This window comes from Podarcis muralis, chromosome 1, assembly GCF_964188315.1.
Source record: "Podarcis muralis chromosome 1, rPodMur119.hap1.1, whole genome shotgun sequence".
Classification (NCBI taxonomy): domain Eukaryota; kingdom Metazoa; phylum Chordata; class Lepidosauria; order Squamata; family Lacertidae; genus Podarcis; species Podarcis muralis.
The window spans coordinates 52,754,271-52,781,291 of record NC_135655.1 but is presented as its reverse complement, the minus strand read 5'-3'; the positions used below and the strand labels follow the sequence as shown (position 1 = coordinate 52,781,291).

Below are 27,021 nucleotides of genomic sequence, written 5' to 3'. Positions count from 1 at the left end.
TTCTTTCTAGCAACTGGACAAAAGAACAGTGAAGGAGTATGGGATCCGGATCCCTCCTTTTGTGTTTCTTGAGAAGAGAAGTTGTGTGAGGGAAGTTAGAAGTAGGTGGTGGTTCATGTCTTCATACATACAGGTTCATACATACACAAAGGTGTATGTATATATACCAGAATTGTGTCTGTTGCCCTGTCCAAGTTCACACCCTGGATTTCTGGGTGTGTGTTTCCACTTTCTATTTATATAAATAAAAATATGCACTTTCTTTCTAGTACTTTAAGCTGTTGTGCTTTTAGTGTGTCAAAGAAATAGAATACTAGAAATGATTTGGGGTAGAAAGGGGTTGATTGTGTTGATTACTGATTGATCAGTTGATTACTGGGCAGCTTTATCTGATGCATGTAGTTCATAGATACTGAAATATTTTGCATTTGGGTGAAATATTTTTGTACCTTTGAATAAAAGAAGCCTATCTGAAGCTTTGTTATAAAATGTATAAGTGTCCTGCCTCTTGAGAGCAGAACAATCATTGAGTTTCTTAAGCTCACATGGCTTCTTACCATCTCTCCCCTGTGTGTGTACATGTTCGTTTATTTAATCTTGAGATTTGGATGAAGCCAAATTATTTGATAGCAAAATTGTCATGGCCAAGTAGTATTTCACTATTTTTAAACTTAAAACTCTGTTCATTGTAGCAGATCATTATATAACCCTTTTTCATTGATATACTGTTGAAAATATATTAAGTTGTTGACATGAAAAATAATTGGCCCTGAAGGTCATAGGTTTGTTTCCTTATTGAGACTTAGTTATTTAGCTTTACTTTCTAATAGGTATGTATTTTAATAACTTTCTTATGTGACCGCCAGCTACCCCCTTCATCTATGTATTTTTAACACTTGGATAGGTTGTGGAATGTCCTGGTCTGCTGTCGAGGGGTTTAATTTAATTTGTTTTAATTCAAATGCATACAGTTCGTTCCACCTAGCTCTTTGGTAGGATAGCAGAACTTGGTTTCACTAAGTCTTTCATTCAGTCTGTCTATTACGGCTCCTAATCCTTGGACTTCAAAGCTTCTGCCATTTATAGCCTATTAAAGCCAGGAAGTTTCTGATGGATTAGGACAAGGAATGAGTTTGAAGTTAGTAATGCACACCGCTGTCAACGATAAGGTCTAGTTTATTACCCTACGGTAGTATCTGCACATTTATGGCTATTCTCTTTTAATTGGTTATAGTAAAGCTGGGACCATTAACCTGGTTGAGTATCAAATGCAGGATATCCTGGCCAGTGCTGTATAGGGAACACATTTCTGGCTTTGAGCAAAGTCAGGTACGTTTTCTGTTATTTGAACCAGTTGTAATTTTGATATACATTAATGGGAACTAGAAAGAGAACATCAAAGGTAATTTTTGCTCATGATGGCCCTACAGTAAATTCAGATTTGAAATTGGCTTTTAATATTGGCTACCGCATCGGTGGATATAAAGGCAGTTAGCTTATCCACCTCTCCCCACAATTCCCCATTGATGTCCCCATAGTAACTGTATAAATTCATCTCTCTTTATGTATTACCAATTCTCAATTTGTAACTTGGTTGTATAATAAAAAATACTGTAAGCCTTTGCTACAGGCTTACAAAAATTAAAGGGAAATAAAATGAACTCATGCCAGTGTTCACTTTAAGAGTGTAAGGTTACAGGCAAGTTTGAAGCCCCCACCCTAGTATCTCAGTGACTACCTGACATTTCTGAAGTGTGCTTCTTCTGTTTTATTTTATAATGAAACAATACTAACAAACATGTTACAAGATTATAAATCGTGTAAATTGAAGTCAGGCATAATTTTGTGTGACGTAGCTTGAAACTATTAATTGCACAAAATCTAGAACTTGTGCTCTGCCACCTTGGTCCAGTCCTGCCTTCAGGACCAAGTCCAGAGCGTAGCATTGAGAGAGTGAGTGCCTTTCTGGCCCCTGGCAGCTACATTCTGGGGTATCGCAGGGGACTATCTTATCTCTTATGCTATTTAATATCTATATGAAGCCGTTGGGGAAGTGGTCATTGGGAGTTTCAGGGCAAGGTGTTATCAGTATGCTGATGACACTCAGCTCTGTTTCTCCATAACATCTGAATCCTCCATGGTGAAATGGATGAGGGTTAGAAAAGCTGAGCTTGAATCATGGCAAGGCAGTGGCAGTGTGGATGAGTAGCTCCATTGTCTGAGAAACTGGTCAGTTGCCTGCCCTGGATGGGGTTGCACTCCCCTTTGAAGGAGCAGGTTCACAGTCTGGGTTGCTTCTGGATCTATCTGCCACTGGATGCTCAGGTAGCCTCAGTAGCTATAAGTGCCTTTTACCAACTGTGGGTGGTTCTACAGCTACAGCCATTCCTCATTCAGGAATGCCTTTCCACCGTATTTCATGCACTAGATACTTCAGGACTAGATTATTGCAATGCACTCTTATGTGGGACTTCCTTCACAATTAATCTGGAAGCTGCAGTTAGTGCAGAATGCTGCAGCACAATTGCTGACAGGAGTGAGGCCTTGTCAGCATATACACTTGTGCTCAGAGATCTGCACTGGTTGCCAATTTGCTACTGGGCCAAGTTCAAGGTGTTAACATTAGCATATAAAGCCCATAACAAGTTGGGACCAGTTTACCTATGAGGTCGCCTTATGCCACATCTGCCCACTCGACCACTTCGATCAGCAGAATTGGCACTATTACAGGTGCCCTGTAACACCTGTTCTGTCTTTAAAAGAACTTGATCATTTAGTGTGGCAGTATCCACACTTTGCAATGATTTTAATATGTTTTAGTATTTTAACTTTTGTATGTTTTAAAGTAGGGTTGTACATTTTTCTTGATTTTACTGTTTTATCTTTTAAGGGGTGTTTTGTTTTTGTTTTTGTTTTGTTTTTAAAAATCCCAATCAAGTGTTCTATCAATTTTATGAAATAAATAAATAAAATAATAAATGAATCCAGAAGTGTCAGCTTACAAGTATCAAATCTTTCAGAAAACCATAAATGCTCTCTCACCGGAGTATTAAAGAGCCTTTGAGGGCTATTGGCTGCATGTATGTAAATAGATAGTTAGACATCATTAGCAGAGTGTTCAGTGTGTAAGGAGGATTGTCGGCTCAGCCAGAGTGCCAACAAATGCATATGACTTGCACATAGGATATTAATTTTAAAAAAGAGACTGCTTGGACGCTTTGCAGTGTTATAGGAGAAACTGATGTTTTTCACTTAGTCTGCATTTGCTAAAATAAATATTGTGGTCTAAATGTCTGCTGCTAGAAATATTTGTGTAGGCAGAAACATTATTATAATTCTCCCTTCTTATCCAATAACTTTTCATTAACATTTAACTCTAAACTGATGGTTTTTAAGCTCAAGAAAATTATGCAGAGTGGGTAAAAGTTACAATGTTAAGAGTTGATCTCGTTTCCACTGCTATTGCCGCACCATATTCTACAACTTGAAATTGCTGTCACCTCTGTAGCATCCTCACTTCACTGTTGGTAGTTATACCTATATAACATTTAGATAACACACGAATCTCTAACACAGTTTATTCTTGCTCCTTAGCAATGCTGACAGTAGAAGGATATTAATTTAGTGAACTTATCTCTATTTACATGCAGTGCAAAAAATAAAAAATAAAAACGTTTTCTGTTTCAAGCTGAAATGATGCACAACCTGCTAAAGATGGATATCTATCTGCCTATCCCAACCTTCCCTTAAAGAACATGTGGGGTGACACATCTGGCCTTAGCCTGTTTCTTCTCACTATGACCTTTTGAGGTAAAACTAAACTAAGATAGTGCCTTAGGTCACCCGGTTCAGTAAACAGGATCTGTCTGTTAATTTCTTGCAATTGTTTGGAGTTAAGGAAATATACAAAAACATACAAAAATTAAATTGTCTACTACTGAGAGCGACTAGAATTTTTGTTTAGGTAATGAACTTATATTTAGGTCATCACAGTGTCACAGAACATGGCTCTAGAAAGCCACCGTTTCCTCCTCTCATCTTCTCTTGCGTCTCACTAGATACTCACATGTCTCCGTTCCTCTTCCATCTCATCTGATTCATACCTAGCCTTTTCTGGAGTGTATACTTTAGTGCCCCTCTCTGTAGCTTGTGTGTATTTGTGTACACACAAAGTGTGTGTTCTGCCACTGAACCAAGGCCTCACTAAGAGTGCTAGTAAGAATTAATTATATAAAACATTTTTTAGTTTTAACAAGGGCCACCTTGGAGTAGGAAACTGAAATGATTATATTTCCAAAACCTCTCACTCTGTATTTCTTGTTTCTTTTGCTCATCTGGGCCAATTCCGCCTTTCTTAAAACCCCTCCAAGGTAAACTTTCTTTTCATAGTTGTTTAGTGTGGTTTGGAAAGGGGTACAGTTTTCCTAAGGAAGCTGTCTCAGGTATTATGTTTGGATGCCAGCATCTGAAGTGTGCAGAACTTTATACGTTCTTTTGGAGTACTCTGTAAACTATGAAATCAGACTCTCCTAGCAGTGAAAATGGACATCTGACCATAATCTCCATCAACTGTGTTTTCAGGAAACAAGAGATGTTTTCATGTACGTCTTTTATGTGTACCTACTAATGCCATATGATGTCAGTCACAGAACAGTTGAAGGGATCTCTTAGGCCTGATATCAGTGCCACAGTACTAAGATCAGAGAGAACGTCTCCTTATGAGTAAAAGGCAGGAGAGGGATCTCTTGTCTGGTCTTAGTGCTAAGCACCACCATGCCATGATTGGCAGTGAGCCCTCTGCCTGCCTTTTCTGTAAAGTGCAGGCAGAGGGTTCTTTCCAGTTACCCCCTTCTCCCAGATTTGGAGTGGAGAGGGCTGGGAGTACTGAGTGAGTCCCTGACCTGCTTGCCTGATGTGTTGGAGTGCATGTATGAGTGTTAGAGAGTGCTGAGTGCTTGGTGTCTGGTGATGTGTATTTGTAACAAAGGGAAGATAGAGGTCCATACTTTCCCCCCCCTTTTTGGGGGGGTTGTCCCATCTACTTTTGCCCCATCAGTCGTTGCAATGTGTGCATGCAAACACACACACACACGTATGGTTTCCCCACCCCTGTATTAAATAATGATGTATGTTCTTAATGCTAGTAGTATTCAAAGTCATACCTGTATCTCAAGGTTATTTGAATTAATTGGAGTGTCGGAATACATTGGATGAAGTTCAGTGTTGTGCAGTTATAAATGTTGCATCAGTGCAAGCATATCAGCTTGCCAGACAAAATTATTCCCTCTCCCCTCCCACTGCATGCTGTTCTGGGGTTCTCCTACAGCCATTTGTGAGAGGAGGAGAGGGGAGAACAGTCCCATTGTGCAAGCAGACACCCATTCGTAGGGCTTCCACTGACAGGGTTTGTCAAGTGAATCCCTCCCATAGTTTAATTGTCCTGCTGTACTCAGGCCTAGTATAGAGCACAAGGACTTGATGGTGGGGGGTTAAGGTGTAATAAAACTGCAGATGAGATACAGCAGAAACACAAATAAAATCTTAGATTTTGTTCTTCTTCACAGAAACTGTTTGGCCGAAAGTTCGAGTGCCACTAAAGGTTGTACGGACCACAGAAAACAAGTTGAGTAACCGCTTCTTCCCCTATAATGAGATTGAAACGGAAGCAGTGTTGGCCATTGATGATGACATAATCATGTTGACATCAGATGAGCTGCAGTTTGGTTATGAGGTAAGACGGCTTCTGCTTTTTGCATGACTTGAGTTGATTGAGTTAAATGCTTCTGGGGACAAATCCTCAGCTAAAATGTTCTTAACCTTCAAGTAGTGCCATGATGCATAATCAGCATAAAGTTCTTGCAGCTATCCAGGAAATGTTGTTAATCTTCAGAAAATATTATCTTTGCATTTTGCTGCCCTTGCTCCCCAGCACGGAGGGAGGATTAGTTATAGTTCTTTTCCAACTCATATGCAAGGTTAGCACATAAAGATGTGTGCCAGAGAGCCTGAAAGATGAAACTCTTGGACAGAAGCAGAGGGGAAACTATATTTGTATTTCTCTCATGACGCTTTTTGGGGATTTCCAAAACCTGTCTTTCTGTGTTGCCCGTTTAGTCTTCTACTATAAGCAAAAGTTTGTCTGCAGCACATTGGATGATTATTATGACATAGGCCTCCCCAAAATGCTCTCAGGACAGCTTAACATAAAATAGAAACAAATTAAATATACAATAACCATAGGAACGATACCATAAAATATGAAGCAGCATAAAAGTAAGTCAAGAGCAGAAAATAAAACAGCATATTCCACAACCAGGATGCTACCACTGAAAAGGCCCTATAACCACCTGCCACACCCTACCTGGCAGGAGTCCCTGGAGAAGGGATTCGAAGATCCTGGAGTAACTGCTACAGCTATTACTAGCCCTCATCCAGTGGCGTAGCGTGGGGGTGCAGGGGGGGCCAGCCGCACCGGGCGCAACATCTGGGGGGGGGCGCTCGCCGCCTCTGGAGTCGCCGAAGAGCCTCGGGCGCAGGCTGTAGCAGAGCCCCATGTCTCGCGGAACCGACGAGCTGGCAGCGGCTCTCAGCGCTTGCCACGGTCCCCGCGCGTCAGGGCCGCGGAGGGCGCGCCAGGCAGCCCCTCCTCACAGCCCAGCCGCCGCTGCTGCTGCTGCAGCTGCTGGGCCATGTTGCATTTTCCTCGCCTCTCTGCCCTCCTCCTCCTCCGGGCAAGCGGCGTCGTTTGGGCGGCAGCGCCAGCGCCAACTCGCCTCAGATCACCTGACACGGACCCGCCGCCGTGGCTACCTTACCGTAAATACCCCAGCCCAGGCAGCAGCAAGAAGAAGCTGGCAGCGGCGGCAGGTTAGGGGTTAGGGGGCGCAAATTACTTGCCTTGCCCCGGGTGCTGACAACCCACGCTACGCCGCTGCCCTCATCCAACCCACTACTATGTCTAGATACTGGTAAATTTCCTAAAGATCATCCCCAACAGCTTCATATTGGGGGTGTGAGTGTGCCCAGCAGTACTTCACAACACAGCTGCCTGTGTCAATCACCCAGTACCATTCTCTGAAACTAACCCCATAGATAGGAGCCAGACCACAGAGTCTGTCCAGGATGATGCCATCAAAAGGGACTAAGAGATAAACCAGAAGCAACAGGGTCACACTCCCCTTATTCTTATCTCGATAATGGTCATCAATCAAGGTGACCAAGAGCAGTGCAGTCCTGTCATCAGGCCTAACCCTATTGAGACTCTTCTCCCCCGAAAAGAACATTAGCATTCAGGTGGTAGCCAGGATGAGCAAAGATCGAGAGAGTACGTGCTGATTGCATTGTTGCCAGTACCTGTTGGCCCTGCTGTTGGCAGTGTCATCAGGCCACATTAATTTTGTGGTGCCCTCCAAGGGTGTGAGGTTCACCACTCCTGGAGTTCAGCATTGTGGAAGCTATAGAAATCAAAGATGTTGACAGTGCTGAACGTTACAGAATAATTTAGGAAAAGTCATTGGGTTTGGCTGGAAGTTGAAGGTGTGAGAGGAGAAGATGAAGTCATGTCAGAAAGCTTGTTTTTCCTTTAAGTGTGCAGGGTTGTTTTTTTAATAAGAGGGGGATATTGTTTTAAGTGGCAGAGAGGAGAATGAGATGGTCTGGATCCTCAAGTAAGGAACTAAGGAAGAATTTAAAGGAGTGGGTGAACTAATGGTAGCTTATTACAAAAATGCTCTTTAGATTTTTCTCCGTAATCATGAAGAATAAGCTTAAGACAGTTGACATTATATGGAGTTGGTTTGACAATTGACATACTGACTTAAACAATAATAAAATATATGTGGAAAAAAGAGATTTAAGTATGCCATATGTGTCTCCAGACAGGGAGGTTCTCCCATGGGGATTAGCGGTTATATGAGCAGCCAAGCTTATATTTTCTTCTTTTGGGGAAACATGGAGGATGGAAGGTTACACTCAAACAGGAGTGTGGACAAGTACAGAACAGCTGTGTATTCACAATGGAAGGCTAGACAAATGAACATGTAGCCTGCTCTGGTTCAGAACACATAAGGAAGAAGGACAGAGGATAAGTTTTTCTTTGACACACAAGCTTTCAGAAAGAAGAGAGATCTTGACATGGGACTGTTTCAAATAAGCAGTTTCCTTGGGCAAATCTCCGAGAGGACTGTGGCATGTTGGTTTGAACAGACTTGGCTAAATAATCTCATGTGTCTGGACTGCTGGCAAAGGACATGGTGAAGCAGCTGTAATATGGGGAATTGGCTGGAGTATCTGTATATGCATTGTTTTTGTGTACTTGAAGAATTTGCATTCTAAGTGTGGCTTAGATTCGGTAAATCAAAACTTACAACAAACTGTAATAATATAGACCATTTAGGAGAGGAGGATATAAAGGTAAAATTTGTTAAGAAAAATCTGGGAGAATGCAAGAACCATCAGTGACTTGACAGGCCAAATGCCTATTGTTGAAATAGAAAGGTCTCCACAAGGTGGCAAAAAGCCATAAAAAAGGGCGCAAAATAAGCCCCCTAAGGATGCCCACTAGGAACGTGCTCTGATGTGTCCCAACCAGCCATATCTCTGATGTTGGGGCTCGGAGGACCTTGGACATGGGCAGGAGGAAGCTGCAGCTCATATTTCACATGGGCAGGAGGAAGCTGCAGCTCATATTTCACTTTAAACGTAAGAACACCAGAAATTATACCAAACACGCACTCACCACTCTTTCCATATATAGATCACTTCACAGTGGCTCATGTTAAAGAGGCTAACTTAGTTTCTCAAGGCAATATAGTGATTCAGTGACTGAACTGGGGATCTGTAACTCCCAGTCCCACATTTGAACTTCAGGGTCCATTTTACCTAGTTTGCCTGACTTATGTTGGCCAGATGCTTGGATTGTGGAACTGCCTGAATAACAGCCTGGATAGTCTTTGTGTGAATTTGCTGCCATTTGGACAGAGCTTCCTCTGATTTGGCAGACACATCTGAGTCTTGCAAAAGCTGTTTTTCTCTTAGTGTGTTTAAAATAGTAATAATCATAACAGCCACCAATTTATAGAATAATTCTAGAATCCAGGGCAATGCCATAAATGTGGGATAGAAAAGAGCCCTAAAACATATCTGTTTTAGCACAACCATGCTAATTTTTAATATTAACCGGGGGGTGGGGGTGGGGAACTGAATCAAACGTCCAGAGTATGGCAGTTCCTTTTTTATGCTGTTTCCTCTATAAGAGCATGAGGGGAAGTGTGTATAAATGCAGTTCCTACCTTCAACCCGCAAATCAGTGACTGCAGATCAATCTTCCCTGGGCCAGAGTGTCTTTGACTTGCTTGACAGGCCTGAGCTGGCTACCAGATGTTTAACTTGTCCTCGGCCTGTGGTAATTTATTTATCTGTTTATGTATTTCACCAAGAAAGTATCTGTTGCATTTCTGAGCAGTTTGCAAGGGAATTCTGAGGGAACAGTAGCAACATATAATGTTACCAGGAGGGTTTCTTTTTTAAGTGTCTTGCTTCAGTCAGGAGAAACATTTGGAAACGTGATGTTGGTAACGTTCTTCCTCTGCTTATTCTCCAGACCTTGTTTAAACATGTGGCTGAACTTTCTAGCAGCACAGACTTGTCTGGCTGTATCGATTAGGCTCTTTTTATAAAAAGAAGAAGAGAAGGGGGGTTACTTTGATCTCTATACACTTTCAGCCATAAAAATTAAAGTAACACTCAAAAGTGTCAGACATTTTTTTTTACTTGTTAAAAGTGAACTATTAGGGTCCCTAATGATTTATTGCATGGTGCAAAACTACTGGAGCAAGAGCAATATAGCCCCTATGTGCTGTTTAATTTAAGGAGGCATGCGAATATCTACGGCTCTGTGACTTGAAGTGGAAGCTTTGTGAGAAGTAAGAGGACAGCTTTTCAGCATTGTGTTGACAGAAGTACTGACAGATAGTGTTCTGTGCTCTTAAACAGTTAGGACTATACAACATTTCTACCCATTCATCAGCTGTTTCTGTTCCCCTTACAAGAAAGATAAAAGCAAAAGAGCAAAGAAATGTAACATGGATTCAGCTGAACATAATTTTTGAAAATGAAGGCGAAGCAGACCAGTCTTGCTCTAAACCACATTTTTCATTTTCAACCTTCATGCAACTGGAAGCTACCTTTCTTTAACCATGACGTGGTTGTGTTTAAAATTTGTTTCTTTGTGTCCCAAAATATACATTTAATAACAGTTGTAGTGCTTATGAATCTCTCTGTTTATCTCTCTGTGTTGGGAATTGCCGGTCTTGTCTTCTGTGCGAGAAGCCAGTGGCTTCAGCTCTGCCTGCTTCCGTACACTGCTGAAAAAGAGGGATAACTCTTGCTTGTTCTTGTAGCCCAGCTTGCTTGTAAAACCAACCCACAGGGGGGCAACAGGCATGCTAAGCTCTACCCCCATCACTGTGACCATATTCCTTGTCCAAGACTTGGAAGGCAAGGAGATCCTCATGCGCTCATGGCATCTTCCCACAGAGTTTAGAACCCTGAAAGAGCCATGGTGGTGATAAGGGGGAACTTACTGTGCTCATCCCTGCTTCCTTATGAGCTCTACATGTGAATAGAATGCCTGAGGCAGGCTTATGTTTCACATTGATGATAAATGCTAAGTGCCTGTTGAGGCTGAGCAAAGATTTCTGCTCTTCTTGCTGTTTAAGGTTTAACTTGGCACACTTCCTGTATATTCATAGAAAAACAAGTCAGGCGTGGGGCAAAGCCAAAGTGTGTCAGCTAGGTATGGAAAAATGTTTGGCTGCTGCTGTTGTCGTTTTTACCTAGTTCTAATGCTCTTCGACATGTAGTTGCTGGACTTACACTTTGCCATTCTTCTGCTACGGTAATAAAGCGAGCACTATGTCCTATATGAGCAACAGCTGTTTTCTCTATTAATCTAAAGTTTAGGCTCAAAACTTTCCTATGAGTATATTTTCTTAACTGTTCCTAGAAGAATGTATGCTGTCTTCAACATATGAGCATGTGATTACCTTTATATGTGGTCACCAGTTAGCAATAAAACAGAGACTAAGACTGCCTTTATCACCCATTCTAGCTCAATCTTTATGCATTTCTGGTCATGAAACTGTGGTTTGGAGGCAAGGAATGTGATGTCTGAATGGAACCTGGGTTTTGCCTCTGTTCCTAACTTAAAGGTAAAGGGACCCCTAACCATTAGGTCCAGTCGTGACCGACTCTGGGGTTGCGGCGCTCATCTCGCTTTATTGGTCGAGGGAGCCGGCGTACAGCTTCCGGGTCATGTGGCCAAGTAGTAAATAGTCCATCCTTTCGGGAGCCTCTCATTTCTTCTCCATCATTGTATTATACATAAGTATGTTTTGGGTGCTTCAGAGCAGAAGAAAGGTGGAACAACTCCAGCATCTCAGGGGAATTTTAAGATAATTTATGCATAAATCAATTTATAAGCTATACTACAGGCCTCCTTATATTTCAAAGCTAAATTAGACTAGCTTTATCATACTTATACAAGCAACTTGTATAATTTTTCTGAAATAATATAATTTAGCATGATAAGCCTTAAAATGTTTTTATCTCAATTTCACTGCCTGGTTCCTTCCTCTGCTTCCATTTATTAGACATACTTCAGTTTACATCAGAGTGTTGTGATGTTCTTAGTCTCTAATACATGCACTATGCCAGTCAGCTGAAACTGTCTTCACAGCTGAGCCTGCCTATTTTCAGCTTTCTTCCCCAGTCTCTCTTTAACCATTATCTCTTCTCTTCCCCTACAGCTGTCCTTTTCAACCCTCCCCCACCTTCAAGTTTCCCCCTTAAGTTTTCTGTCTGGCCTCTCATTATCTGATCTGCCTTTATGGCACAACACTTCTGCACTGGTAGGTGCAAAGAGTCGCAAACTCAGTGACACTGTAGCAACACTGCAAGGAGAGCTGCTCCCCATTTTACATTATAGGTCTGTCCATAGGGTCAGAAATAAGGGACTGATGCTAGATCCTTGGACAATGCCAACAAAATAAAAAATAAGGGTAGAGAAGAGGGGAAAGCCACCCAAAGAATCTTTGAAAAATGTTTGAGAAATGAAACCAGGCCAGGTTTGAGCTGTGAAACCCCAGATTCTGTGGCACTAATGTATGACTGACAGCGTTAAAAGCAAGGAGAAAGAAGGAACTGAAGAGCAGAAAGACAGGGTGAGAATCTTTGGGTTTGACAAGTAAGATTCTTGTGTAAGATTCTTGTGCATTTTCATCAGAACTGTCTTGGTTGAATTATCGGGATGTAAACCATATGAAATAAGTCAAGAAGCATTTATCAGAGTGAAAATGGAGACACCAAATGTAGACTGACCACATGAGAAGTTAGCTAGCTCTTCCATTGTTTCTGATGTTTTGACTGTGATCTGTCAAAACCGATCCACACATTATGTGGCAGTCATGTTCAATGTGAATACACTGGTGATCACAATGTTTAATGTGGTGAGCATTCAGAAGCGTCAAGGCGGAGATGCACATCTCCTGTCACTTGCGGGTAATAGTGGAGATGAATTATCATTGGTACATATTATAAGAACGTAAGAAGATCTCTGCTGAATCAGACCAAAAGCTCCATCAAGTCCAGCATTCGGCAGTGGCCAGGCAGATGTTTCTAGGAAGCTTACAAGCAGGGCATGCCAGAAACATCCCTCTCTTGCTATTATACCAGATCAGACTATTTGCCCAGCATTGCCTAGTCTGACTTGTTTGACTTCCAGTGGTCCTTTGGGGCTTCTAGATGAGGTCTTTGCCATCACCTGCTACCTGACACCCTTAAATGGAGATGCTAGGACTTGAACCTGGGACTTGCCTGTGCTCTTCCACCGAGTATGCTCCCTCTGCAGAAACGTCTATTCACTGGTGTACTGCCTCTCAGTATTTACTTACAGGCATACACCACGTCTTCCGTGCTTTACAGTGCTCACTGTAGTGAACAGTGGTACATAGGTGAAGCACACCTGTCACATTATTCCTAAAATGTCTGATTAATGCCAGTAGCATTGCTTGTGCCAAGCAAGGGAAGCACCCATGCTGTTTTAAAATATTCACACATACACATAAGTTTTTTTTGTGTGTAAATTAGAACCTCAGATAACTAAACAATGCACTTCACAGATAGAACTTCCTCTGTCTTTAAACGGCCTACCTGCAATTTGTACCACTATATTATTGGGCACGCACATCTTTCCTTTCCTGCTCACTCCGGGAAATGTGTCTTTGAGTAATGTAGCCAGCACTCTATAGAAGCTAAGGGGTGTATTAATGATGACTTGTCCCTATTCTTGTCAGCTTGTGTTTTGATCTGGTAGTCGCTAGCAGAGTAATGAAGTGATAGGAATAAGCATCCTGATTGTATCCAGGTGCCAGGAGCAAGGCAAGTGGAAAGAAACTGTAGCAGTACTGCTACCAAAGCACCTAGAAAGTTGTTGAAAAACATAAAAAAGTTCTCATGTATGTCCAAAAGTGACTTGAGCCACACTGGGAAATGATTCATACAAAACTACTAGATTTTACTAGATTAGTCCATATAAAAACTGTTCACCTCATGATCAAAGCATTTGTCTTAACCCGCATGTCCAAAGTCTAAACATGAAAACTGAAATTGTTTTCTGTTTATTTTTGTAATAATAAGCCATATTTGCACACAAAAAATTTTCGTTTTTGAAAGTGCATATTGTATGAAGTACTCTTTGTGAAGATTTATTGTTTCAGATTACTGTGTCACTAGATTTTTATTTTTTTTACTCGCTCCAAATGCAGTATCACAAACTGTCACTGTGGTCACTGACTGAAATGAAAAACAGTCACATCTGAAGCTGTTTGGGGGAGCATATGGTAGGTGAAAGGAATTGAAGAAAGTGAAATAGGCTGTCAGGAAAGACTGTTGTATGAAGCAACCATTTAATCTCAAATAATCCTTTTGCAAGGGAAATGAAAGCAGATGACTGCTTAACACAGCTCAAGAAAACAACTTAAATGTTTTGAAGACACTTGGTTATAACATCTCATAAGGATGACAGCCTGCCTGAAGAGTCTTGATCCCTGTACTATATTGCTGTGCAGTAGAGTGGTATTTAGCAGCCACTGCCAAGTTGACAGAGGGACAACTGAAAGTTGGCTATAGACCAGAATTGGGCAAGGAGCAGCAGCAGTGCTGATGCCACAGTAGGCAGTGGGGGCACACCCACCATTCCCACAAGAACAGATACAACAACAACAACAACAACAACAACAACAACAACAACTGCTTTCAGAAAGGCCCAAGGAGAGAGCAGCCGCTGAAGCAAACATCACAAAATGGGGAAGGGAAGGTTCGTCAGGGGAGTTCTGATTTACACCATTGTAACCTGTGGCAGACACTCTGTATTTATTATCTATAACTGCTATTTTCTGGGGTGGGGGGGGGGGACAATATTATTAAGCCAAATTGTCCAGCTTTTTGGCGAATACAATTAGCATAACACCTCAGTTATACTCTGCAGGTATGGAGAGAGTTCCCTGACCGGCTTGTCGGATATCCTGGTCGCCTACATTTGTGGGACCATGAAACAAGCAAGTGGAAATATGAGTCGGAGTGGACCAATGAAGTTTCAATGGTGCTCACAGGAGCAGCCTTTTACCACAAGGTAAGAAGTGACATAATTCTGAAGTAGTGGGTTTGCCTGTGGCATAGGGACAGAGCCTCGTATGTCAGTAGTGGATGGTAGACACGTTATAGCATAATGCAGGCGTCGGTGATCTTCCTCTAATGTGCTGGTTAAGGCAGATATGAAGGAGAAAGAAGCCACATTCTGTTGGTGGATCCCTTTGAATAAAATGTCTATCTCTTTGGAATATTTGGATACAGACTCAGAGGTATAATGTTACGGGTTTTTCAGCAGAGGGGAAGGGCTAATATGTTTGCATACAAGTGGCTATTTTTATTCATCTCTTTGCCATTGAATGGCACATTCCATATTTTAAAAATGTTTTTGAAAGATTCATTGATTTGAAAGAAGTTCACCGTGTAACATTAGGAAGGCTGTGTTTGAGTAGCTCAAGCCCAGACATTTCATGGCCATGTGGTACTGGTTCTTTGGATCTAGGCTACTGGCACAATTAAGATTATCAGAAAAGGTTTTGAGCAACATTTAGAGTGGAATGATGAGGTAATGATTGTGTTTCCAGAAGCCGCATCTTGGTTTCTGAATGTTTCGGAAGTCGAACGGACTTCCGGAACGCATTCTGTTTGAAAACCAAGGCATGACTGTAGTTGGTCCAGCAAGTTCAAATTGCGGATTGCCATTTTAAAATGCCATATTGGATCAAGTATCTAAGCTACTGGGATGGGAATACATGTTGGGCATGATACACCTCTAGTGGAGTTGTATCTTCGGGGCTGCCTGCTCCCATGTACCTGCTTGTGTACTGCACTAATCCTCACAAGTCCTTCTCCAGTTGCCCCCATAGTGGTGACCAAAGACATCCTTTCCAGTAGTGGCATACCCATCTTTGGAATACATTCCTTTAGTGCGCACTCTCTCTGTGGCACCAGGCAAGGATCTTTTACATTTTTAAAATAAAAGGTATTTTAAAATGCCACCTGTGTTTTGGAGCGCGCACACCCCTCCAATTTTATTTTTCTGCTGTTTTGTTTTTATTATTCTTTTTTAAAAAAATTCTAATTTTGATTCTAATTTTATTATTAATTCCATTGTGTTTGTACTCAGAGCATATATAAAATAAAAGTAATCATAAAATACGGTTGGTTCCATCCAATCGTGCAAAGGCCAACCTGAAAGGGACTGCTGCAAGGATGTGGCATGATTTTTTTGGGCAAACCTCTGTTAATTCCAGTGGAACCTTCTCACTTAACTCCCATTCCAGTTCAAACCTGTCTTGGTTTTTTATGGTTTAGGAAACCTGCAACTGCAGCATATATGCACAAATATTACTTTTTTAATCTCAAATCGCTTTTCCTTTCTGCAGTATTTTAACTACTTGTACACATACAAAATGCCTGGGGACATCAAGAACTGGGTGGATGCTCACATGAATTGTGAGGACATTGCCATGAATTTTCTAGTGGCCAATGTTACTGGAAAAGCGGTTATTAAGGTAAGCTTTGCTTCAGCTGTTCTCTCAGACTTGGTAATGTTGTATTTTATTCATGCCATTATTTTTTTTAATCCCACCCTTCCTCCAAGGAACTCGATGTACAGGTTATCCCTCACAACAACCCTGTATAGTAGATTAAGTTTAGGCTGAGAGACAGAGTGACTGGCTCAGGGTTACCAGTGATCTTCATAACAGAGTAGAGATTTGAATCTAGATCTCCCATATGTTCCCGGCTATTACTTTTGGGCAAATGTCATGTGGATTTGAGGAGTTTGAGCCATTTTGGTTGCATAAGGAGGTGTTGATCCCATTAGCTGTGATCATTCTGACCAGACAAATGTTGTGTTGGGGGGGGGGCGTGTGGAGGGGAGAGCAAATTAAACATTTTTTGTTCAAATCACTGAGCAAAATTAAAAGGGGGAAAATATGCCCAACCCGATCCATCCCTGTCTATCTTAACTGGCAACAGCTGATTTATAGGAATGCTAATTGCAGGAATGTTAATTGCAAGATCAGTTTTTAAATGAACTTTTATCCCTAAATTAATTTCCTGACATGTTTCAACACATTTCCTTGGCCTGGATGTTCACTTTGTCTGCTCATTTCAAAGTGTGTCAACTCGGAATGAGATTTAGAGGCCTCCAGGCATTACTTCAATTAGCAAGGTCTGCTTTCCTGCCTGTCCATCATCATTTATCCAGACCGGTGGCTGTGCTTCCTAGAAAAGCCTTAGAAGATAAAGTGTGTGTGTGTTTGCTGTGAGAGTTTCTGAACTGTGCAAGGGCACTGCAGAGTCATTTGGCACCTCGGTGCAGTTGGGAGAGCCTCGCAGAGTTTGCCAGTCAGCTATTAAGTGAGCAAAGTGTGTCTGTTGGATTAAGGTTACGGTGAAGTATGGGAAGCTATATTTCATCGCTCTTATGGCTGCAAGAACAAATGGTGTTTATACAGGGACCTTGGCAGTGAGAAAACAGTCATTAAACAGGAATTAAGGAGCTTGTCATCGCCACTACTTTCCACTTACAGAAGGCAAAACCCCTCCAAGCATTTTTTATTGGGTCACTGTGAGTTTTGCAGTCAGCTGGGCCAGATGGAACTAAGTGGCATAGGTTCTCCTCCCCCCCCCCTTTCGAGGGTTTGACTTACAGTACAGATATGTTCAAGGGCACTGTGCTGCATTTCTGAACGCGGGGATTAACGTTTGTGCGGTGACAATGTTGCATTGACTTTGCACAGGTGACCCCAAGAAAGAAATTCAAATGTCCAGAATGCACAGCTATTGATGGGTTATCACTAGACCAGACACACATGGTGGAAAGGTGAGTGTCCCATCCTGTTCCCTTTGCCATTCCCAGTCCATAAGAGTCTTTGAAGTTAGGACCAAATCATTCACTGCTTTTTATTTACAAAAACATGGTTACACAAATCTAATTTGCAAAGGCAGTTTTAGCATGAGACAACTTGCCCGTTACTTATGCTGAGAAGCTAGCTGATTGCATCCCGAGCCCAGCAGGTCTGTTGGGTTTGAATATGTACTATACACACATATGAGCACAGGCATCCTTGTGCTTAATAAGATGGCATGTCAAGCAATAATAGAATTGTTTCAAGTAAATTAAAACGATGAACTTATCAGAATGATAGAAAACCAGAAATAAAATGGGTATAGGAAAGAGAGAATGATCTGAGCTCAAGGCTTTGGAGGTGCAGCCTGCATTGATATTTTAGCATGAAAGCAGATAGAAGTAAAACACGGTCCCCTTTTGCATATCTCCTTTCATACTTCCTTGATGACTCCATTAAAAAGCATATTTTGCTACCTTTTGACATAGGGTTTAGTGGTTTTGAACTGATTTCAACAGGCCTTTAACTGTCAAGTCTACATTGCCATGAGAGAGGGAAACTATGGCATATGAAGAATAATCTGAAATGCATACCTCTAAATGAGAGTAACTGGGAGAAACAGTATTATAGTTCAAACAAATTACCTATTGTGTTATATTTCAGAATCTTGAGCTCTGTAATTCTGGATAGAAGGGCACCCAATCAGAAGAGAAGTAGCTATTTGAAGCACACTTACCAGACATCTACACACTCCTTCCTTTATAATGCCTTGCAACTATAACAATAGGGATATTTTGTATTCACTTTGTGCTCTTTCCATCACAATGTTTTACTGAGAAGTTAAGAGATCACTGGTGAAATGGACACTGTCACAGGCTGTGTGAAGGACTGATTTATGAGAAGAGATTAAGACAAATATATATAGCCTCGATAAGAAATTACTAAATAGGTATAAGTCTTCAGGTATTTAAGAATGTAAACACCAAGCATGGTGATAAGTTATTTTGGGTGGCACAAGGATATATAATATGAAAAAAGGGGATTAAATTCAGGAAAAGCCATCAGGAAGTAGTACTTAATCATGACATCTTATGCTATAGATTAGAATAGTTTCCAATTGGAGGGGGTGGATTCCTTAGGAACTTAAAATGTGAAATGAACCTTATCCTTTTCCTCCTGTGTGGGCCCTCTGACACTCTCATCATGAGTCCTGTCAATGAACAAACTAGGCTGTCACCTATGTAGCACTATGATCCACATTTTAACCAGGCCCAAACCTGTATTAATTTTGAGAGGAACCTTTCCTTCCAAGCAGTCTTAAGACAGGACTGCACTAACTTTAGAGGATTCAGAGGCAAGATCTAGTTGCACAGTATTCTTCATTTTCAATTTAATATCATAGCGTTGAATCCTCTTGTCCGTGGCTTAGATCTTATTTCGTGTTCTATCTCCCATGGTGGAGGCGATATTGCCTCTTCATACTGGTTGCTGAGAATCGCAGGCTGGTTGGGTGAGTGCTGTTGTGCTCAGCTTCTGCACACAGGCTTCCCATAGGCATCTGCTTTTCTACTGTGAGAACAGAGTGCTGGATTGGGTAGGTTTGGCCTGACCCAGCAGGCTCTTCTTACATTATCATATCTGGCTTCTCAGATTTTCAGGCTTAGGTATGGTTCTACTGCTGTAGACTTAAATTCCTCATCCGCACCACCTCCACAGCATATCTGGATGAGATAATAGTTATGAGAATCATCCAAGGTGGGCATTGGGTGCATGAACGGTCCTGTTCTGGCTTCAGTGGTACTAGTCATGTGTCTCCCATCATTTTGGGCTGATGCATCATATTTGATCCGGATGTGTCATTCACGCCCTTTAAGGGTAGAAAGCACATTTGGCTTTAATGTCCATTGTGTTTATGGGATGTCATTTAATTTTCATTTCTGTCAATAGCTTTTATCATGCAGATCCCCTCCCTCAAATATCAAGTTGACATTGATTTCATACAGGATATTAAAAGAGCTGCTGTACTGACATTATTCTTATTTATTCTTATAAATAAATCTCAAAGGAGCACAGGGTGGTACACTTCATACATATTTGTGTGTTCATTTTCCAGGTATCGAACTGAATATACTGCACACAAAATTAGTATCCTAGCACCTATGTTTTTGTCTGTTTTGGAAATCCAAGTTTCCAATCCTAATGCTTACTGAGAAAATCTTTCAGACTTATAGGCATTGTTGATTTCAAGCTAGTGAAAAGTTTTAAAAGTTTCTAGTGGCCTTATGGAAGGGACACTAATACCCCACAATGGACATCATCCCCCATGGCAATTATTTCTTGCTTCCCTCAGCTTACTGACCACTTAATCATAATTGCCATGCCCTTCCTTCCCTTGTTACTTTCACCACCCGATTCCTTACTTAAGACTTTCCCCATCATAAAACTGTTTCCCACTATCTGGCATTGAATGAGTTTTTGCACCCTTTGTATTAGCATGCTCATTGGAACTTAGTATGTTAAACATCCAGCACAGTTTACCAGGGTACCTTGTAGACATCAGAGTTCTAACACTTATATTCTTTCAGATAAATTTGTTCTGTTACTTACTGCTAACCCCGTGGGGAGGTGGGGTAAAATCCAATATTATTAAATATGGATACTTTATTTCACTCAGTTGGACAATGAAAATAAACCAGTCAGTTTCAGGTTTGGGTTTTAAAGTAATGTTGTATTTCAAGCTCTCAAGTACAATCAGTGCTGTAGAGACCCTAAAGAGAATGCTTGTTTGTTTTTAGGGGAAACCCTGTTCCCAGGGAATTTTTAAAATAAAATAAAAAATCCAAGAACTATTTCAGAATGCCTTTTGGTTTCTTAACTGCTTATTTTTGCAAGGCCTGTTCTGAGCCAAATTCAACCTGACAGTGGCTCTTTAAGAGCTATGTTGGCAGCTAATCCACCCTAGTTTACAACATGTACATTGCTTTAAGAATGCCTGGAATTCTGGTGGGGAGGGAATAGGGAATCTTTGACCTCTGTGGAAATGTGCAGCTGACAGCATCTCCTTTCTCTTCGCTACGATTAAATGCTTCAGTCAAAGAGCTTCACATCTTTGCCAAATCCTATATGGTATGAGGCTCCACCTCCTGTTTGGTGCATCTGACCAAGTAGGAAAATGCATGCAATAGTTTGCTAGGTTTAAGGTGCCAGTGGCCCCTTTACTGTACTTCCTGTCAGGAGCTCGTCCTACACTCAAGTAGGACCCTGGCAGAGACACATGCCCAACTGGCATGTTCTCTCCCTCCTGGTTGATTGTTTGGGAGCTTCAAAAGCTTTTTTCAGCCCGAACATCACAGCGACTAATGTCAACAGACATTGGCACACTTAGGGATCCACAGAGTGTTCACAGTTTGCGTAACAGACCTCAGCAACTCAGCATTTTGGCCAATCTACTTTATTTACATATAAACACATGGCTCCCTCTCTCTCTAGCATCAGACAGCAAAGAGAAAAAGAACAATAGTCCCACTTCACGGAACACAGTAACACAAACATCCTGTCTCCATCACTTCCCACTCTGTGGAGTCAAAACATACACCGCCATGTGATAGACAAAAATCTCATGACTGCAATCATGGAGCAGGAATTCTAACACTTCCTACAACTTACACAGTGACTCCTCCGAACCCACTTGTGTGCTCACCACCCACATGTATTTGATGTACAGCTCTGGGAAGACTAGGATCTTCAGAGAGCAAGATTACAGATGCACACCTTAGTTATGAGAGTAAAGGAGAGTCCCTAACTACCCAAGCCTGAAGACTGAGTGTGATAATTTGCTACAGGAGAAAAAAGAAGGGAGGGAGTATACCTGATCTAGGAGCAAGTGGCGTGCAAAGTCAGGGATAGCAGGCTGTGTCTTCTGTGTGATAGTTAAGCTCTCTCCTTAGAATCCTGTGCCAGCAAAGTTACAGTATTCCTTGCCCATTCTTTGGTCTGTGGTCAAGGGAAGCAGAAAGCTTTATCCCCAAGATCGCAGAGCAAATAGGGGGTTCTGTTGGAGATGTGAGCTACCAAAGCACTTAAAATCTGAGGTGTAAATACAGTTTTGGGCTAATACACCTCAGTGGATAGGCTTTCTGGATGAGGGAATAATATAAGACCTGTATTCCTTTGAATCATTGGAGGGTGGTTGTGTTTTTTTGCAAATTCCTATACTTTAAAAGCATCCCACCTACTTCTAAAAGGCTAAATATAGTTAAAGGGCAAAGGCCAAGTTATAGAGGAAAGTTTTTGCCTGGTGCCTAAAGACAATACAATGATGGTGCTAGGTGATGCTCCTTGGGGAGAGCATTCCACAAATGAGGAGCCACCACAGAAAAGGCCTGTTCTCGTGTTGCTACTTTCCTGACCTAAGATTATGAGCTCGGAGTTCAGGCTGGTTCATATGAGGAGAGGCGGTCTGCAAGATATTGCTGTCCTGGATTGTTTAGGGCTCTATTGCTCACAAGCAGCATTTTGAAATGGACCTAGATTGGCAGCCAGTCCTGTCAGGGCCAGGATTGGTTTTATGTCTTGCTGAAATTCTGCAGTAACTGAAGTTTCCCAATCGTCTTCAGAGGCAGCTCCACATATAACACTTTGCAGTAAAACAACCTAGAGGCTACTAGAGCATCAGCAACAGTGGTTAGGCTATCCCTGCCCAGATAGAGGCACAGCTGAGACTCCAGATGAAACTGATGGAAGGCACTCTGTGCCACCAAGGCCATCTGAGCCTCAATCAACAGCAAAGGATGCAGAAGTACCCACAAGCTACATACCCACTCTGTAGTAAAAAAAGAGAGCAAATGATGTAAAAAATCCACATTGGCACCCAGTGTTAATGGTATATAGTGTTTTAAGAGAAGATTAAGTTATAGTAAGCTGGATAGTAATTGCATAGCTAAACTTAGCATATTATAGTGAAACGGATCTGTTGCTAAGCAATGCAATTGTTTCTTTCCGTAGGTCTGAATGCATTAACAAGTTTGCCTCCGTCTTTGGGACCATGCCTCTGAAAGTGGTGGAACACCGTGCGGATCCCGTCTTGTACAAAGATGACTTCCCCGAAAAACTGAAAAGTTTTCCTAACATTGGAAGCTTGTAAAGAATAGACGCAAGGCCAATTGGATATTGGGATCCAATACACAAACAGTGACTGGTGCCGAGCATCAGGCCTTGGAGAAGAGTTCCTGGGCGTATTACAAGGAGGATGCAGAGGTGCCTCACTCCTGGTGCAATTCAAGCTTTTTCCATGGACAACACAGGGCAAAGAATCAAACCACATGCTGCTGCTGCCTTGCTATGTGGGTCTACTAAAATGCCATACAAATATTTATTTGTTCTACAGACCTTACATTCTGACAAAGAGTTAAGCACAAACAATACAGAATCCTACACACACACACACACACACACACACACACACACACAGTATTTTTTCCTCTAAGGGCCATTGGTTGTCACTTAAATCTATTGTGGAATCTATTATGGAAAACACTGCTATCTCTCCTAAGAGCTGCTTTCTGCGCTTGCTTCATAGACCCCACATTTCTCTTCTATGCAAGCCTGGCTTACATGCAGCCTTTGAGATTTGTGATTAGGATTAACTCTTGTGCAGATATGCTAGGGTTTTTTTTTGCTGAGTAGGATTAGAAAAGAAGATTGGCATGACAATCTTATACAGACTTATACAGGGGGCGGGGAGATAGCAATTGGAGTAGAATAAATCATTTCCTTTACTCAAATTACTTCTTCATGAATGTGAACACATTTCATGTTTATTTTCACAGAAGAGAAGACTGCATGCTTGACCAGCCTCAGTCCCCTTTTCTTACTATGCTGAAACATTTTTTTCAGTTCAGATGCACGTGGTCAAGACATAAACCTATGCAGCATCTAAACAAAATTGGTACTTTGAAACTCTGCTTAGGAAACAACATGTCATGTTCTGATTCTTAAACGTGTTTCTGGAGAGAAATGCACTTTTTCTATTGGATTGTGCAGGTATGAAGTATATTCACAGCTAATAAAAAGCAAACTTTTCTAACCAGCCACTATTTCAAAGCTACACACAAAGTGTTGGTACGTAGAATTCACTGCCCACAAGATAATTGAAATCCATTCACTGCCCCATAAAGGACCACAGTTCAGTAGAATGTGCTTCCCCTTGAAAGCAGTCAGCCACCAACCATCTGTACTTGTTGTACATGAAAACCTCGTTTATTTCTGTAGGCCTTCCCAGAAGAAGGACAAACCTATTCACAGATAGGAATTTGTTGGCACTTTTTAATGAAAACACATTGTATGTTTTACTGTAGTTTGTTTTTGTTTTTTATACAGTTTATTTCTAATAAACAAATAATACAACACATGCTTTACATGCAAACGGGTTCAGATCCTGACATCTCAACATAAAACAGGGAAAGACTCCTATCTGAAATCCTGGGGACCTGATGTCAGTCAGTGGAGGAAGTGATGGGAATGCACATACAAAATAGTTAAAGTGGCACATCAGAATGAGCTGGACTGAGGAATGAACAGACATGCTTTTGAATTGCACAGACCTCTTTACCAGAAGTTAATTGGAATAACATGTATAGATTGATTTATGTTGAGTTTCTTTTTCTCTTGAGCCAGCGCAGCAGCAGCTACTACCCAAACTAAAGATAATAGGCGTACGTTTATGTTCATCTAGGTGAGGAAAGAGTTTTCCTCTTTGTACCAACAGTATGGCGTTCCAGTTTGATGCATTATGGGAGATTAGCACATCTCCCTGAAGCCCACTCCACTGTTGTTTTCAGAGGTTACTCTTATCTACGGTGTCTGCTCATGCAGTTTACCTAACTGCAAGCTGCATGACAAATACTAGGAACCTTTTTCATCCTTCTCACGTGAGACTGAATGAAAGAAATTGAGAATTGCATAGATTCTCCCCCACCCCCGAGTATCCTGGGGAAAAACGGGCTTGCTCCTTGTCAGGGTGATGCTGATAGAACACTGGCTGGAAGGGGGTGTTTCAACTTCAGACTCTCAGGGAGTTACAAAGTAGACTATTCCGTTCATCAGGGAAGACGGGTTTTTCCTACGTATTTTTTTCTAAAGTTTTCCAGATTACATCCTTTGCTATATCTTTGACTAGAAAATAATGATAGATGATGGAGGATTTGCTGATTTCAAAACACCAGGAGCTTTATTTTGAGCCACAAAGAACTCTTCAGTAGACTCTGATTTGCAAAAGGCTTATCACTGTAACTAATTTTGCATCTGTTCTGAGTGAGATAGTGGGCAAAGGACTCTCCTTCCTTCTGGTTTAAGAGTGCTTCATCTAAGCTGGTTCTCTTTTCCTTGGTGCAAGGCAAGTGAGAGTGGGCCATTCTCTTTTTTTACCAGTGGGAACTTAAGCTCAACAATCTAACTACTTTTTATCTATGTTTCATTATAAACTATCATCCCTGCCCCTATAGTTTTAAAAAACCTTCCTGTTCCTTTCTTAGGAATACAGTGTGCAAGTTCTTTAAAAAGTTATCCTACATATATTGGTGTTCCACAATTTGATTTTCTTTATCTGGGATAAGCTCTACATTTAAGCTGAACTGCTGCAGAATCTATGCCCATCTTTGCAACGTTTTATGCCCTTTTAATTCCTGCCCCCATTCACAAGGCCTTCGTTTGTCTATAGCAGTTAGTTGCTCCTAATTGTAAACATTATTTCACAATACTTCTACCATTAGAAGGTATTTGTGTCCACCAGTGTGAACTAGGTATAAAGTTAGGGTAAACGATTACCCTGACTTCCTTTCCATTTTTTGCAAAATTGCAAACAAGACCAGATACTGTACATATTTTTAAAATAAGGAAGAATATTTGTTCCCTAAGTGCCAGAGATTTTAAGACACTTAACAATTCATAAACCTTTGTTTCATTATAAGACTCATTTCATAACCAATCCATTTATCTGTTTCATCACTTAACCACCAGCTATCTTTGACAGTTTCTGCTTCTTTATCTCACCTCTTCCACAATCCACATTTCCTAAGCTATGATAAGGATGTGGATATCTCAACCATGGTTTACTAGTTCCCTTCTCAGATGTTACTAGATCAGTATATTCTTTAGGTGTTTCTGATACACTACCAGGATCTCCAACCTGAAACATCATCCTGTTCCAACTGTATGGAATCAGTTTTTTTTCTGGATGTCACCCTTGGTGATTCCTCTTTGTGCCACTGATAGTTCTTGACTTCCAGTCTTAGGGTTCATCCACACTTTCATTTGACCCATGTTTTTTGTTATATTACATATTGATCTCTTATCCTGGGTCCAAGAGCTGCTCTTTTTCCTCCACTGCTTGCTCCAATTAGAACCCGATGCTAAGTGCTGAATCAGGTTTTACAAGATCCATCTCCCATTTGGACAAGCAGGATTCAGCATAGTTACTGGTTCAGTCCCATACAGCTTGGAGATGTTCTGTATATTGAATCAAGTATGCTGAAGAAGTCTCTTATGTGAGCCTCCCTTTGTTCCCAAAAGAGTTACTGTGTCATCATGTTATCACCCTAAATGTGTGTATCTCGGCTGTAGTACGTTAATGCATATGTTCATAAAGGCTAATCGTACATAACTGGGAGGGCAATTGTACCCACCGCCACAAGTTTATCAACCGGAAGATAAACTAAGTGGAATTCTGATTGGCAAATGGAATCTCATTTCACACATGGCATTTTTAAAGGTGCACACTAAATGTTAACTGCACATCTGGAAGTGAAAAATGTGAATGCACTAAATGGGTTTGTACTTTTGCCAGGGAGCTGTGATAAGCTGCAGCTCCTTGTTGAGTGTACACTCAGTAGCAAAATGAGTGTACACTCACATTTGCTGCTGCCTGATGTGAAAACATTCAGAAGCAGGCTGAAATATCCCTTTCTTACCCACCTAGATTTCAGAAGCATTAAGTGAACAAACTCTTTGAAGGAGTTCCAGTGAAGGTTGCTTTTTTAAAATAAGTCTTCAACCAGTAAAATGTGTCACAGGTATGGTCCTAAAACATTTCACAGCTGCATTTATATTGGAAACCTTTTTCCCCCTCTACTGTCTGTTAGCATTCTTTAATGACATTGTCCAGGGACCACTTTTCCCCTGTGTGTGTGTAAATGCGTTTTCTTTTTAAAAATTAAAACATTTGTAAATACAATGTGCCTGAGTCAATATATTCTCTTGATTGTACAACCTGAGGGAATAGTAATTTTAACAATGTATCAAAGATGACTTGTGATTTGGAGGCGGGGGATATTTTTAAAGAAAATATGCCAGTGTGTGTACGTTCTGTTCTACTCATGGAAAATTTTACTGTGGGTTCTAGCAGCTCTACTCTGATTCTTAAAACAAAAAACAACACATAAGCAAACACAAAATTACACTGAATCTTCTAAAAATATCAACTCTTCCAGCATCTGGTGGGTTTCAGCAAATAATATTATTA

The 27,021-nt window shown here is 41.2% G+C and overlaps 1 protein-coding gene across 4 annotated transcripts in view; it reads left to right on the top strand.

Annotated features, from left to right (window-relative positions):
• Nucleotides 1-26,733, top strand: part of EXT2 (exostosin glycosyltransferase 2) — a 79,875-nt gene extending 53,142 nt beyond the window's left edge. For all 4 annotated transcript variants that reach the window (XM_028727604.2, XM_028727613.2, XM_028727622.2 and 1 more), the window contains 5 exons: nt 5,565-5,731; nt 14,546-14,689; nt 16,032-16,160; nt 17,397-17,479; nt 22,509-26,733. In XM_028727604.2, the coding sequence (XP_028583437.1) occupies nt 5,565-5,731; nt 14,546-14,689; nt 16,032-16,160; nt 17,397-17,479; nt 22,509-22,647 (662 nt within the window). In that variant the 3' untranslated portion in view covers nt 22,648-26,733. The remainder of the gene's footprint in view (nt 1-5,564; nt 5,732-14,545; nt 14,690-16,031; nt 16,161-17,396; nt 17,480-22,508) is intronic.
• The last annotated feature ends 288 nt before the right edge of the window (nt 26,734-27,021 follow it).